This window comes from Ambystoma mexicanum, chromosome 6p (genome assembly GCF_040938575.1).
Source record: "Ambystoma mexicanum isolate Mex_15411 chromosome 6p, UKY_AmexF1_1, whole genome shotgun sequence".
Taxonomy (NCBI): Eukaryota; Metazoa; Chordata; class Amphibia; order Caudata; family Ambystomatidae; genus Ambystoma; species Ambystoma mexicanum.
In genome coordinates, this window is record NC_090935.1 from 1,497,237,281 (window position 1) to 1,497,250,881 (window position 13,601).

The 13,601-nt window shown below is 41.4% G+C and overlaps 1 protein-coding gene across 1 annotated transcript in view; it reads left to right on the top strand.

The window, feature by feature from the left end:
- CXCL13 (C-X-C motif chemokine ligand 13) overlaps positions 1-12,539 on the top strand; it is a 174,741-nt gene extending 162,202 nt beyond the window's left edge. The window contains exon 6 of the mRNA XM_069626524.1: positions 12,334-12,539. Coding sequence (XP_069482625.1) covers positions 12,334-12,352 — 19 coding nt within the window. The 3' untranslated portion in view covers positions 12,353-12,539. The remainder of the gene's footprint in view (positions 1-12,333) is intronic.
- The last annotated feature ends 1,062 nt before the right edge of the window (positions 12,540-13,601 follow it).

A 13,601-nucleotide genomic window follows, 5' to 3' on the forward strand; every position in this document is an offset into this window, starting at 1 on the left:
GGCATGTGGCCCCACTCCACTGCCATCACGTGAGTGGTCTGCCTCATCTCTCGTGGACTCTACCCTCCTCTTCCAGGTATTTCCATAACCCTATTTCCGTTGCAGTATGTACCCTTATAGGTATGATCTACCTCTTAAACTGATTCCTTCCTCTCCAGAGCTCCTACCACATTGCCCACACTTCTGTACTGCTGTGCTGTAAAAGCTGTGTCACAAAATTCATTTTTAGGTGTGCCTTCTCCCTGTATTGATTGTGACTATTAGTTTAAAAATCGAATTTAGGTGTGCTTTCTTCATGCATTGATTGTGACGGTTTAAAAATCGAATTTAGGTGTGCTTTCTCCCTGCATTGATTGTGACATCGAATTTAGGTGTGCTTTCTCCCTGCATTGATTGTGACTGTTAGTTTAAAAATTGAATTTAGGTGTGTTTTCTTCATGCATTGATGTGACAGTTTAAAAATTGAATTTAGGTGTGCTTTCTCCCTGCATTGATTGTGACATCGAATTTAGGTGTGCTTTCTCCCTGCATTGATTGTGACTGTTAGTTTGAAAATCGAATTTAGGTGTGCTTTCTCCCTGCATTGATTGTGACTGTTAGTTTAATAATCGGATTTAGGTGTGCTTTTTCCTGCATTGATTGTGACTGTTAGTTTAAAAATTGAATTTAGGTGTGCTTTCTCCCTGCATTGATTGTGACTGATAATTAAAAATCGAATTTAGGTGTGCTTTCTCCCTGCATTGATTGTGACTGTTAGTTTGAAAATTGAATTTAGGTGTGCTTTCTCCCTGCATTGATTGTGACTGTTAGTTTAAAAATCGAATTTAGGTGTGCTTTCTTCATGCATTGATGTGACAGTTTAAACATCGAATTTAGGTGTGCTTTTTCCTGCATTGATTGTGACTGTTAGTTTAAAAATTGAATTTAGGTGTGCTTGCTCCCTGCATTGATTGTGACTGTTAGTTTGAAAATTGAATTTAGGTGTGCTTTCTCCCTGCATTGATTGTGACTGTTAGTTTGAAAATCGAATTTAGGTGTGCTTTTTCCTGCATTGATTGTGACTGTTAGTTTAAAAATTGAATTTAGGTGTGCTTTCTCCCTGCATTGATTGTGACTGTTAGTTTAAAAATTGAATTTAGGTGTGCTTTCTTCATGCATTGATGTGACAGTTTAAACATCGAATTTAGGTGTGCTTTTTCCTGCATTGATTGTGACTGTTAGTTTAAAAATTGAATTTAGGTGTGCTTTCTCCCTGCATTGATTGTGACTGTTAGTTTGAAAATTGAATTTAGGTGTGCTTTCTCCCTGCATTGATTGTGACTGTTAGTTTGAAAATCGAATTTAGGTGTGCTTTCTCCCTGCATTTATTGTGACTGTTAGTTTAAAAATCGAATTCAGGTGTGCTTTCTTCATGTATTGATTGTGACTGTTAGTTTAAAAGTCGAATTTAGGTGTGCTTTCTCCCTGCATTGATTGTGACTGTTAGTTTGAAAATCGAATTTAGGTGTGCTTTCTAAATGCATTGCTTGTGACAGTTTAAAAATCAAATTCAGGTGTGCTTTCTCCCTGCATTGATTGTCACTGTTAGTTTAAAAATCGAATTTAGGTGTGCTTTTTCCCTGCATTGATTGTCACTGTTAGTTTAAAAGTCGAATTTAGGTGTGCTTTCTCCCTGCATTGATTGTGACTGCTAGTTTGAAAATCGCATTTAGGTGTGCTTTCTTCATGCATTGCTTGTGACAGTTTAAAAATCAAATTCAGGTGTGCTTTCTCCCTGCATTGATTGTCACTGTTAGTTTAAAAATCGAATTTAGGTGTGCTTTTTCCCTGCATTGATTGTGATTGTTAGTTTAACAATCAAATTTAGGTGTGCTTTCTAAATGCATTGATTGTGACTGTTAGTTTAAAAATTGAATTTAGGTGTGCTTTCTCCCTGCATTGATTGTGACTGTTAGTTTGAAAATTGAATTTAGGTGTGCTTTGTCCCTGCATTAATTGTGACTGATAATTAAAAATCGAATTTAGGTGTGCTTTCTCTCTGCATTGATTGTGACTGTTAGTTTGAAAATCGAATTTAGGTGTGCTTTCTGCCTGCATTGATTGTGACTGTTAGTTTGAAAATCGAATTTAGGTGTGCTTTCTCCCTGCATTGATTGTGACTGTTAGTTTAAAAATCGAATTCAGGTGTGCTTTCTTCATGCATTGATTGTGACTGTTAGTTTAAAAGTCGAATTTAGGTGTGCTTTCTCCCTGCATTGAGTTTGACTGTTAGTTTGAAAATCGAATTTAGGTGTGCTTTCTTAATGCATTGCTTGTGACTGTTAGTTTAAAAATTGCATTTAGGTGTGCTTTCTTCATGCATTGCTTGTGACAGTTTAAAAATCAAATGTAGGTGTGCTTTCTCCCTGCTTTGATTGTGACTGTTAGTTTAATAATCAAATTTAGGAAAATATCAGGTTGAATGATGTTGAGGGCGACAGAACTATTTTGCAAAGCAATTTCTGTTACTAGTGAATTATTTAAAAACAGATTGGCTTATCCGAGGGAGATGCATTATGATAGCACCTTGACTCCATGTTTACAGTCAATGTTGGATTAACAGGATATGCGATCCATACTATAAATTGGCTAGATATAAGAACTTAAATGAGAATTTGTTGCTATTGATGAAATATGTTCTTTTTCCTAACTTATTTGAAGGTTTTTACTTCGAAGCTTATTGTTCAATCCATACTATAAATTGGCTAGATATAAGAATTTAAATGAGACTTGTTGCTATTGATGAAATATGTTCTTTTTTCCTAACTTATTTGAAGGTTTTTACTTGGAAGCTTATTGTTTTAATATTATATGTGTTACTGCAGATCCGAAAGATTTTGGATGATATGTATATCGAATTTTAAAAATAGCAATTTTAGAAAGTTTTCATTTTATGATGTTCCGATTTTGATGGATGCATGCCCTTTTTTGTGGTTTTATGGGTAATCCCTGAAATACACCTAAAATATATAATTATTTAAACATTTTATAGTGACAACAAACTTTATTAACTAGACAGAATATTCAAGAGCAAATAAGAATTGTTCATTTACATTGAAGATGTAATCTATTGTCATAAATTGCATTATAGACCTATAATTTGAACAGCTTTAACTCCAAGCAGAGCCACATAGGCCTGAGGTCACAAATGGAACGTTGACAGGGATGCATTTTACAATTGAAACATTCTTATTCACTTGTACAGGGGTACATTTCCCAAATGTGCATGCCAACTATTGGTTTTGATAGACTTCTCTTTTCGAAGTAGAACTGAAAATATACATAGCAATATTGAACCTTTGAAAATGCATGGTAGGGATAACATTTTTGAACTTCAAGCCACAAAAGCAATGTGCATTCAAACTTGATTTTTCTATGTGAAACGTACAAGATAGATATGTATTGAGCAAAAGGCTTCACTTCTAACTTATCCTGTTTATAAAATGCTTTAAAGAGCAAATGCTCTTACTACTCTGCCATAATGAGCATGTAGCCATTTTATCAGCATTATTGTATACATACAGCAACGGAGTGGCAGCAAGTCAATACAAAGGAACAGTAATTGTTGAACAAGAGAAGTGTATTTTGAAAAGATTTAATTTCACACTGCAAAACACGCACAGCAATTGGCCTGCAAATCATGATAGTTTGTTTTCCACATGAACGCATCAGAAGCTGTTTATGTAAACCAGACAGACGTCCATGGTAATATAAATCAAACACCAAAGCAGAGCGAACGCTTAGTTAAGACTAGCTGATAGTCGAAAATGTTTAGATAACATTGTCGTCCGTTAATTTCTGTCAATGATCCTCCTTGTTGAAACCATGTCAGTTTATACGTACCATGGTCGATAATGACAAGTTGACTTAATTTCAAATGTAAACAAGATGGTCAACTTCAACTGATTACATGAATGACAACTTATTTTAGGAATTAATTAGCCAACAAGTAAATAGATGAGGGACTAAACCTATATCAACTAGCTATTTTAGCCTACTAGGATGCTCTTCTGAAATTACACTGAAGACTACAACACTGTGAATCCTGAGGGGGCAGAGCCTGAATGAACATTATTCCCACCAGGCTTGACCCGCCCGAATAGGAAAGCAAGCAAATTTTATGATTAGGCCAAAACTTTAATTCTAGTCCGTATGCCTAAAAATGGGCACTTTGCACATTTTTCCAAATTCAGATTTTTAATGCTTGCTTCAATCATTTAGAGGTAAAGCTAAATTATGAAACAGAACTGCCTTGGAAACAAGAAGCAAACCGCTTCCACATGCCTTCACACTGAGACAGTAAACAGCCAATGGGTCTAAAAATGGTCTCTTTGCCAATGTTTTCAAATTCTACATTTTGTGGTTTTTCAATATTTTGGGGGACTACAATTAGCACTTTTTACCAATTTTTGCAAAATATATATTTTTTTTGTATTATAACACCATTAAGTGAGAATAATTGATTTTTGTGCTACTGAGTTTCAGCACAGCATCCATATATAACCTGCTTTGCCCCTTGCACTTATTTAGTCAGTATAAGTAAAGCCATCAAAGTACAGAGGAAAGGAGAGAGGAATCCTAGCATTTTTCGTCCGCACCATTCATTTAGCAGATGAAATTTCCTTCCATTTCTCATTGCAGCATTTATAAGTGTGTGAAGTAATTTGCAAAAAAACAGTTGTACTAAGGAGGATCTGAGAAGGATAATTCCATTTGCAAAGTTCAATACTTGCTAAAGTACACTAAGCAGAATATAAAACATGCATAACCCGTTACATTGCAAAGACAAGATGCAATTTCATAGGCATTTATGTAGACCCTTCTTCCTGCACTTCCCATCCCTCACAAAAAAGTTGAAAAAAAGGTTTACCAAAAATGTACTAATTACTGCGTGTCTATGTAATTAGTAATTAACTGTGTTTTAGTATTACAAGAATTGGAGGATCACAGCAGTCCAAATGATGCATCTAGATATTCCCAGTCAAGAGGATGTTCTATTATTGCTCCCAGCGAAGTCATGAGAGAACAGGAAGTGCAGTGGTATACTGTCTATGCTGCTTGTTGCTGAAGGTGCATGGCATGCTCGTCTCTATCACCCTTTTTACCTGGAAATGATTGGTTTCTTAGAAATAATTTCAGCAGATAGTGTTCCGCTGGAATATTATGTGGCTCCCATTTCTTTGGCTTGACAGGTATAATACGTTGGCAGAATTTGTTCTTCGTTGCAGCTGTTAGCAGAGGGGGAAAAAGCAATGCGCCAACTGAGCAACATTTTTTATGGGGGCAGGATTGCTACTCTGCTTCATCTAGCCCAGGGATCTGCAACCTTTGGCCCTCCAGATGTTTCGGACTATAATTCCCATGATATCTGGCTATTGATTATGATGGCTAGGGATGATGGGAGTAGTAGTCCAACGCATCCGAGAACCAAAGGTTGCAGACCCCTGATCTAGCGTAACACAGAAAGCAGCAGAAATCAGTGGCTGCTCTCCCGCTCAGCAGGGAAAGTTTCAGAGGAAACCTGAGCTTTCTGGATGTCTGTGGGGACACAGTGATTGCACAGCCATAGCAGCCGGTGTTCTCGTGGGACTTCACCAACAAGGTCTACAAAAGGCGGCAATCTGGAATGTGGCTAATGCTAAATGAAAACTGTAAAATATCACCCCAGACTTCCTGAAAGTAGAGACTAATGATGACAAATCCACTAGCTGTTTTGCTAAGCGGTGCATGACCCAGAATTCCTCTCAAAACAGCACTTCAGTGACATGTACTCCTACTAAACATACTGCTGTGGTGAATATAGTATTGATGAAGACCACTGATGCTGCATCAAGGGAAAGACTGATGCACAAAGGAAAGTCACGTGTGAGCGTGCAATCTAATACAGGACTCCAGCTACTTAGAGGTCTGTAAACTATTGATTTGCTTCAGAGCCATTTTGGACAATGAAAGCAAAGTGAGACGCGTCTCAGCGTTTTGACGCCCTACACCTTTTGAGATGCCAAAATCCCAAGGATTAGGCCTCAAGTGAGAGAGATCGATCGTCGAAATTGGAAAAAGTTCTAAAGTCACTGCAAGAAGACAGTTATGCCTATTGGTCAATCTGGTGGGAAACGAATTAGAGGATCTAATTTTCACCGGATTACACCGATATCTATGAATGACCGGTAGAATGTTTAGGGGAATACTTCAATCCTAAATGGAACATTCACCATGAATGACAGTTTCAATTCTGCATGTCAAATTTTAGGCGAGTCCCTTGATAATTTTGCCATACGTCAACACAAACCTACAAAATTACACATTTCACAAATTCAGTAAAAAGGAAACTATACCCTTGGGCATTGTACATGGATCCTCTTCAATTTCATTTAGGAAAAGTCTCCTGAAAGTAGTATTACATTTGGTAACCCTTCTCACAATGGGCAGAACAGAAGCCAGGTCGGAGTTGCAGGCAGCCCAAATAGAACAAAGTAAGTCGAGAATGAGTTAGCAGAAATGCCGAAAGTCTAATGCTTCTCAATTTAAGGGCACAACAAACTCTGTCGTTTTAAAGGTGCCAGGCACAGAATGTGCTACCAGTGTGGTCGGCCTTTGCCACACAAAGATCATTGCCCCGTATGGGACAATGCTGTAACTGTGACAAAGACAATCATTTTGCCAAAGTATGCTACTCTACCTGACAGGAGCTCAGTGGAAGAACGCTGAGGGATCACCGGCAAGCAGTCCAATGAACCGATGTACCAGATCATCCAGCGCCGTCACTTGGATCTTATTCCGAATATGAAGAATTCATTTCCTAATGATCTCGGTCGATCAGCCAATAAAAACAAGAGATAGAGGTGACGACATAGTAGATTTGTAATTGAAATTGGAGCCATGAGCAACATAAGGTGCATCTCTGAGCACAAAGCAGGTTATATGTGATTTTACCGATGGACATTACAGAGTGGTACATTTCATCGCGGTCAAAACACTGAAAAACACCTAATGCTTTTTTTATTTTTATTTGGGGAAGCCCTCCGATTTACCACCCTTATAAAACCACCCAACCCCATCCCGACCCATTTTAACCCCTTACCCCACTACCCTTTATATATTTATTTGATGTTTTCGGTGTTATAGTCCGCGGTGAAATGTACCACTCTGAATGTTTTCGATACATTGTCTGGGTACCCACAAAGCACTGCTGAAGAAGCCGACTATCTCCGTCAGAACTAAAGGGATCTCATTAGGCTGCAAAAGGGCCTATCAAGAATTATGAAAATTCACGGCCTGATTAAAATACAAAGAGAAAGCAATGTTAAGAGATATACATGTGCTATAGGAGCAGCCGTAGCTATTTGCTAACACAGATAAAGTCACAACACAACCCCTTGGTGGGACGTCTCCTGTCAATATTGCAGGGGCTTAGCCAATTAAAAGGACATCAAGTAACATTACACATTGATGAGTAAGTGAAACCTGTAGCGCAACATCATCACAAAGGTCCAATGCATATGCAGCCATTGGTGGGGAAAGAAGTTGAAAACCTACTAAAGGATGACATCATTGAACATCATTGGGCATAAAAAAGAGGTACCATCAGACAGAACAACCCTGATAGATCAGAACCGTATCCACTTGTTTGGGTCTATATAGATATGATGGACTAAACTTCAGGGTTTCCTTGGCAGCCAAACGTTTTCAGGAAATGATCAGAAAAGTCATGTGTCATATGAAAGACTAATTCAATTGCAAAGATGCCATTGTGGTTTTTGAAACACTCTGGAATGCCATGACAAAGCACTGCATGTGTGTACAGAGCTCAAGATTACTGTCATCACACTGAATGGAGAGAAATGTGAATTTGTAAAGGGCAAAATCAGATTTTTGTTGCCACGACTTAAGGAATGGAATAAAATCTGATCTCATAAGGTGCAAGCCATAAAAGAGACACCAGCTCTCACTGATGTAAGTGACTTTTGTTAATTTCTTGGAATGGGCAGCTACTGTAACCGAAACATGAATTATTATGAAAAGTGAAGCACCTCACGGAGGGAAGTGACAAAGTACGATGGACCGTTACAGTTGGCAGCGGAAGGTGGAGTCACATTCCAGCAGATCAGCCGAGGCATTACCTCAGCGGACGACAAGCTGTACTTCCACCTTCCCTATGCTAGGCATCAGGTTAATGGTTGACACTAGTCCGGTGGGGGGGCTAAAGGACATCTTTGCCCAACATAAACCCGGGAGGAATTCAAACAGACGTCGTCGCTGATCAAGCGTGGAGTCCGCATACTCTCAAGGTTGGCTGTTGTCGGCATGCAAACACCTTCATGTGTGTATGTTTGGAAAACTATTTACCATTGTAACAGATCACTAGGCTTTGACCTCGATCTACAATCTATGGTAATCCCAAGTGAAAGAAGCTCCCAAGCATGGAATGCTGGGGCCTTACGTTGCAAGAAAACAACTTCCAAATAGTGCAGATACTGGGAGAAAGAGTACAACCCGGCCGATTTCATGTTCAGGCACCCTGTGCCTTCTATACCCACTCAAGGTTCCTTAGTGTAGGAACACATCAATTTCATTACTCAAGCCATGCCCAAAGGATATGTTTCTCTAAATCAGGTCATCGGGCACTCGAAAACTGACCCTACCCTGAACAAAGTCAATGATATTGTGGTGTCCCACCGATGGTGTTTGCTCGAACAATGCCAACATGTCCAATGAAGGCATTGACAGGGCAGATCTGCGTGCATTCAAGCAGTTACATGACAAACTAATGAGGCTGTTAGAAGGCATCCGCCTCAGAGGGGCTCAGCGGCCATTGCCAGTACGTTGCAGCCATAGATAAGTGGCCAAGGCCACTGAGGAGTGGCGGACACCAATGTGGTTCCGGCTCTAGGACCAATTGGTTGAGAGATGAGTGGCATGTGGCACCTGTGCCAGGGCACCAACAAGAGCACACGCCCGAACCATTCTTAGTCTCGGAGTTACCTTGTGAAATCATATCTGCAGTTTGTAAAGAAAGAGTTTCAAATATCTTGGTGTCCATTCTTCTCGCCTAGGGCTGACACCTTCTATCATAACTAGACTCCAGTGGATCTGAAAATTCCCACATAAAAGCAACATTGGAGAACTGTCTCCCAACTTACTCCCTTACTCAGTTGCACCAGCTTCTACAAATGGCTGACACTTTAACAGAGCCTTCATCACGATGCACTCTGACAGCATCACACGGAGAGTAGCTGATTGACACCTGCACCCCTCTTCATATTGCTGCGAGATATCACGCACATCAAAACAAAAGGACTCAGAAGTCTTATTGGAAATGGACCAAGCAAGAAGCCCTTTATTACTAGTTTGCAAACAACATAAACAGGCAGCACCCCATTCGCCCACCGCACAAACAAACCCAACCCGCTTCCAATTGCCTTCCCCCTTATATCTACTCATGGTCTGGCCCCTCACAATGGGCCTCATCACGACTTGGGCGGTAGCACCGGCGCTATCTGCCCTACCCCCGAACTCCCCAGCACTAATAGCGCCAGATCACGAGTTCGGTGGTAATGTTAAACCCCATTGAGCCCATTCGGGAATGCCCCATTCCCCATTGGGCTCAATAGGGAAATTTTGTGCTAATACCGCCAGCGGTATGAGCGCGAATTTTCAGTGTATTTCCCCCCAGCTCAGAGCTGGGGCGAAATCCACCGAAGTCCTGATTTGGCGGACCCTTAAATCTGGCGGTAATAGCGCTACCGCCGGATTTAAGGGTTACCGCCAAAGTCATGATGAGGCCCAATATATGTAATTTCCGTTTGACGTCTCTCACCCCCATAACATAATAATAACTTTTCTTGTATATCCCCATAGGCTGTCTTCCGTTTCCATTCCATCTCTCGTCATCACGCGGTCCTGTGTTTCCAGGTCGGGTGCTCTGGTCTGACAATATCCGGCATCTACCTCCTCAGGTGAAGGGTGCAAGGTCACCACCCCCTGACATACTTCCAGAAAAGAATAATGCCCCATTGTCCGAACTAGTACAAGCCGGCAGAATCAGAAAATGGCAGCCAGGCGGCCTTGACCCAATCACCCTGAGGGCTCCTGAAAGCAGTGCCTCAGCAGTCCTACAGTGCATGTCCCTCTATAGAGTCCTCGGGGCAAGCCTTGCCTCAAGCCAATAAAGGGGACTTCCTTATACATTATATGATAGGATTTAAAGAAAAATAATAAACACTCAGGGTATATATATAAAGAGTGACGCTTCAAGTATTCAAATACATTCCCAGACTCCAGCCATATTGTCACTTACTCTCATTTATGATCTCTCGTCGTTGCATGCTTTTATGGCGTCATCATACCCTCAATCTTGCCCCCCTTCCCAGGGGGTTATCAACGTTCACAGGGAGTTCTGGCGGAGTGCTAGAGCTCTCTATAATCAGATCTTAAAAGAGAAGGTGAGGTCATATATAGAGTTGTAATCAGCAGAACGCTGAACACTCCAGCAGGGTTTTTGGCCACATATGGTAGCTACTACAATTATTTTCAAATGCAATCTGATGACCTTGTTTGAATTCCCTTCGACCCACATGTATTGTGCTTAAGGAAATCCATCGAATAATTTTCTTACAGGTGTTCAGGTAAGCCCTTGCAACACAAGCAGCAGGAAGAACCCACATCATAGAAATCCAACAGACCTGCAGCTCACTGACAAATCTGTTCATGGATTGTGCACCACAAATCATTATATGATGTTTATATATGGCTCTTTATCCCATATACTCCCATTCCCAAGTTATTGTTATTACCCATTCCACTTTGGAAGAATAAAAGGCAACGCCAGCCCTGTCAAAGCGGAGGGATAAACAGAAGACTCAAGACCATGTCATTTTCACTTCCACATTTATTTTGTAGCCACCAAGTAAAATTAAGTTTACTGGAATCAACACTTTGGGTCCTCCCAAAATATCTTAGGACTGTGGCCCCGAGTCCATCTCTCTTCCCCTTGGTTCGGGACCGCCTCCTTGGCAGACCCTCACAGTCTCTGAGATTTATAGTGCCCCACACATCTGTCTTGATTCGGGGTCTTTCCTAATTGTGGCCAATGTTGTTCCTCCTTTGTCCCTCCTTTTTAGGCTTTGGGCAATCATCCCCCCACAACCTGGCCTGTGCCAGGCTCCCAGGCCGCTCCACCTTCTTTTGACACTACACCTTAAGGATACCTCCCCTTTAATTCCTTCTCCCACCTTCCCTCGTCCACTGTTACCTCTCTGTTCTTTCGCCTCATCTCTTATCCTTGTTTCCTCTTGTCCACGCCTCGTCCTCACCCCTCTCCACTCTTTCTCCGCTCCACCTTTTCCTCTTTGCTCACTCTCTTTTCTGTCTGTCCTCTCCACTCTCTTCCCCTCTCCACTCTCTCCCCTCTCCTCTCTCTGCCACTTTCTTACTGCTGCACCACACTCTCTGTACCTGCATCTCCCCGCTCCAACTTCCCCACAATTGTGCTTCCATGACATACTCTAGCAGGGCTGGTGTGGAACCTTGAGTCGGATAAAGGTGACAGCTGTGCGAGAGGGTGAGCATGTGTGTGAATGGGTAAAGTTCATGCAAATTACAGTTTCCCAGGTGTTCTGAGTGGCTGGGCTTGCCGTCCTGTGGCTCTGAATGCCAAAGTTAGAAAGTAGTTGGTGACCTTCATGGTAATAGTGTCATTGCAACTCTTGGGCAGCCAAGTCTATGGAAGTGCCACTTGGCCTTCCACCTGTCTTCTCTCCTTGACGTGAAGTGTCTTTTCCCTGATGATCTCAGGCACCTATGAGCTGAGGTGAGCAGCGCCTGGGCCTGAATCTGCGAGTGCTGCTCACAACATAGCGTCTCACTAAAACCCAGGATTTCTTATAGTGACTGTGTGGCTCGTGGACTCCTTCAGTGCAAGTTCACGGGTAGTGCTCCTATTGTTCAAGGAGCCGGTTGTTTCAGTATCTTTCATCTGATTCAAGAACCATAAAAATGTTATAGGTTCAGTAGGGGAGCCCAACACACAAGGAAGGCCATGGGATGGGGGTTCTAATCTATGCTGCCTGCAGGGTCTGCATCCCAGAGCGGGTGGCAGTGCCCGGCCCTATTCATTACACTCTCCAAAATTCAAACCTGTTTCCTAAAGCTGAAAACGGGTCTCTGAGGCAAGTTATTTTAACAACCTCTGTAAATATACAAAAACATGCAGTGCCTTTTTAAGCTTAGTATCAGAATATTGTTTTAATGTAAATGCAAGGTGTTCTCAGATTCTCTTTTTGTCATTATCCGCAGAAAGAAAAGGCATCACTGACCTCTCCAATTGGCTTCAACTAGACTGGCGGTGTCAATCCATGGGCGAGCAATCCATTTTCTAGTCATCTGCAATCTGAGCCAGAATACCCATATTTCCAGCGTTTTCATAATGCATTGCCATTACCTTATAGTTTCTGAATCTATATTGATGTGAATTTACAATAAAAGTAAGATTTGCTAAATTGCATGTAGTCTCTCTCATTCTCTACACGTGCAGCTCATTATCTACAGAAAAGATTGCCTACTTGATAGGACACAAAGAGGGCTCCCTAACTCCGGTCATCATTTTCAGGGGTACACACAATGAACAATTTTGAGACAAATTCATATAAAAGGAATCAATATGGATAATCAATATATTTCTTGCTTGCCCTGAAAACCTGATAGGTTGTACATTGGTGGCATAGTCCATGTAGTTTCCTTTCCAGTCATATTTCCTCGTGAAACGTTTGGTGATAATTCGATAAAGCAGTGTTAATGCCCACTTTTGGAGTCTATGGGACTAGGCCATGGGGATGTTGTCTGATTTGCCATGAGTGGTAATTCCCCTGTAGGAGATAGGACTTTTTTGAGGTAAAGGGCTGACCTACAGTTAGGTGGTGAAGGCCAATCCGCCAATTCACCACACAGTCGTAATTCGGTGGCGGAGTAAGACTGGGAATAATTCCATTACTGACGAAAAAAAAGAGTAATTGACAGAATTACTGAATGAAATGTACTGCACTGGCATCCTTGCAAGAAGGCACATAGATATGTATTGCTTCATCTAAAAGCCCTGATACAATGTGAGCTCTGATTAATCTGAACAGCCTTTGCAAGAAGTATATGTTCCCCCAAAATTACCAAACGCACACATTTAGCATTTCCTGGATCTACAGTGAACTCCACAACAACAATGTACTGTGATTTGACATCCCTGGCTTTAAAAAAAATCCCTCCAAATGAATGTTTCTCTGGATGCATCTCTAGGGTTTGGAACTTTCCCTTCTCTAGAGCTGTGCCTCGCTTCCTCCCTCTGTGCTTTTCACAGAACTTAAAATCCACCACTTCAAATTGCTTCTGACAGGCGCATGAAGATTCTCCTCGCTCTTCCCCTCCAGTGTGCCAGTCACCTCCACTCCCTGACCTGGTCACTCATGGCACTCTTCGGCTTCCAGACCACCAGTGTCTTCCCTCATCCATTGCACACATTTACATTGAGTAAACCACCTCTTCTACCCCCCCCCCCCCATGCACAAATGTTTATG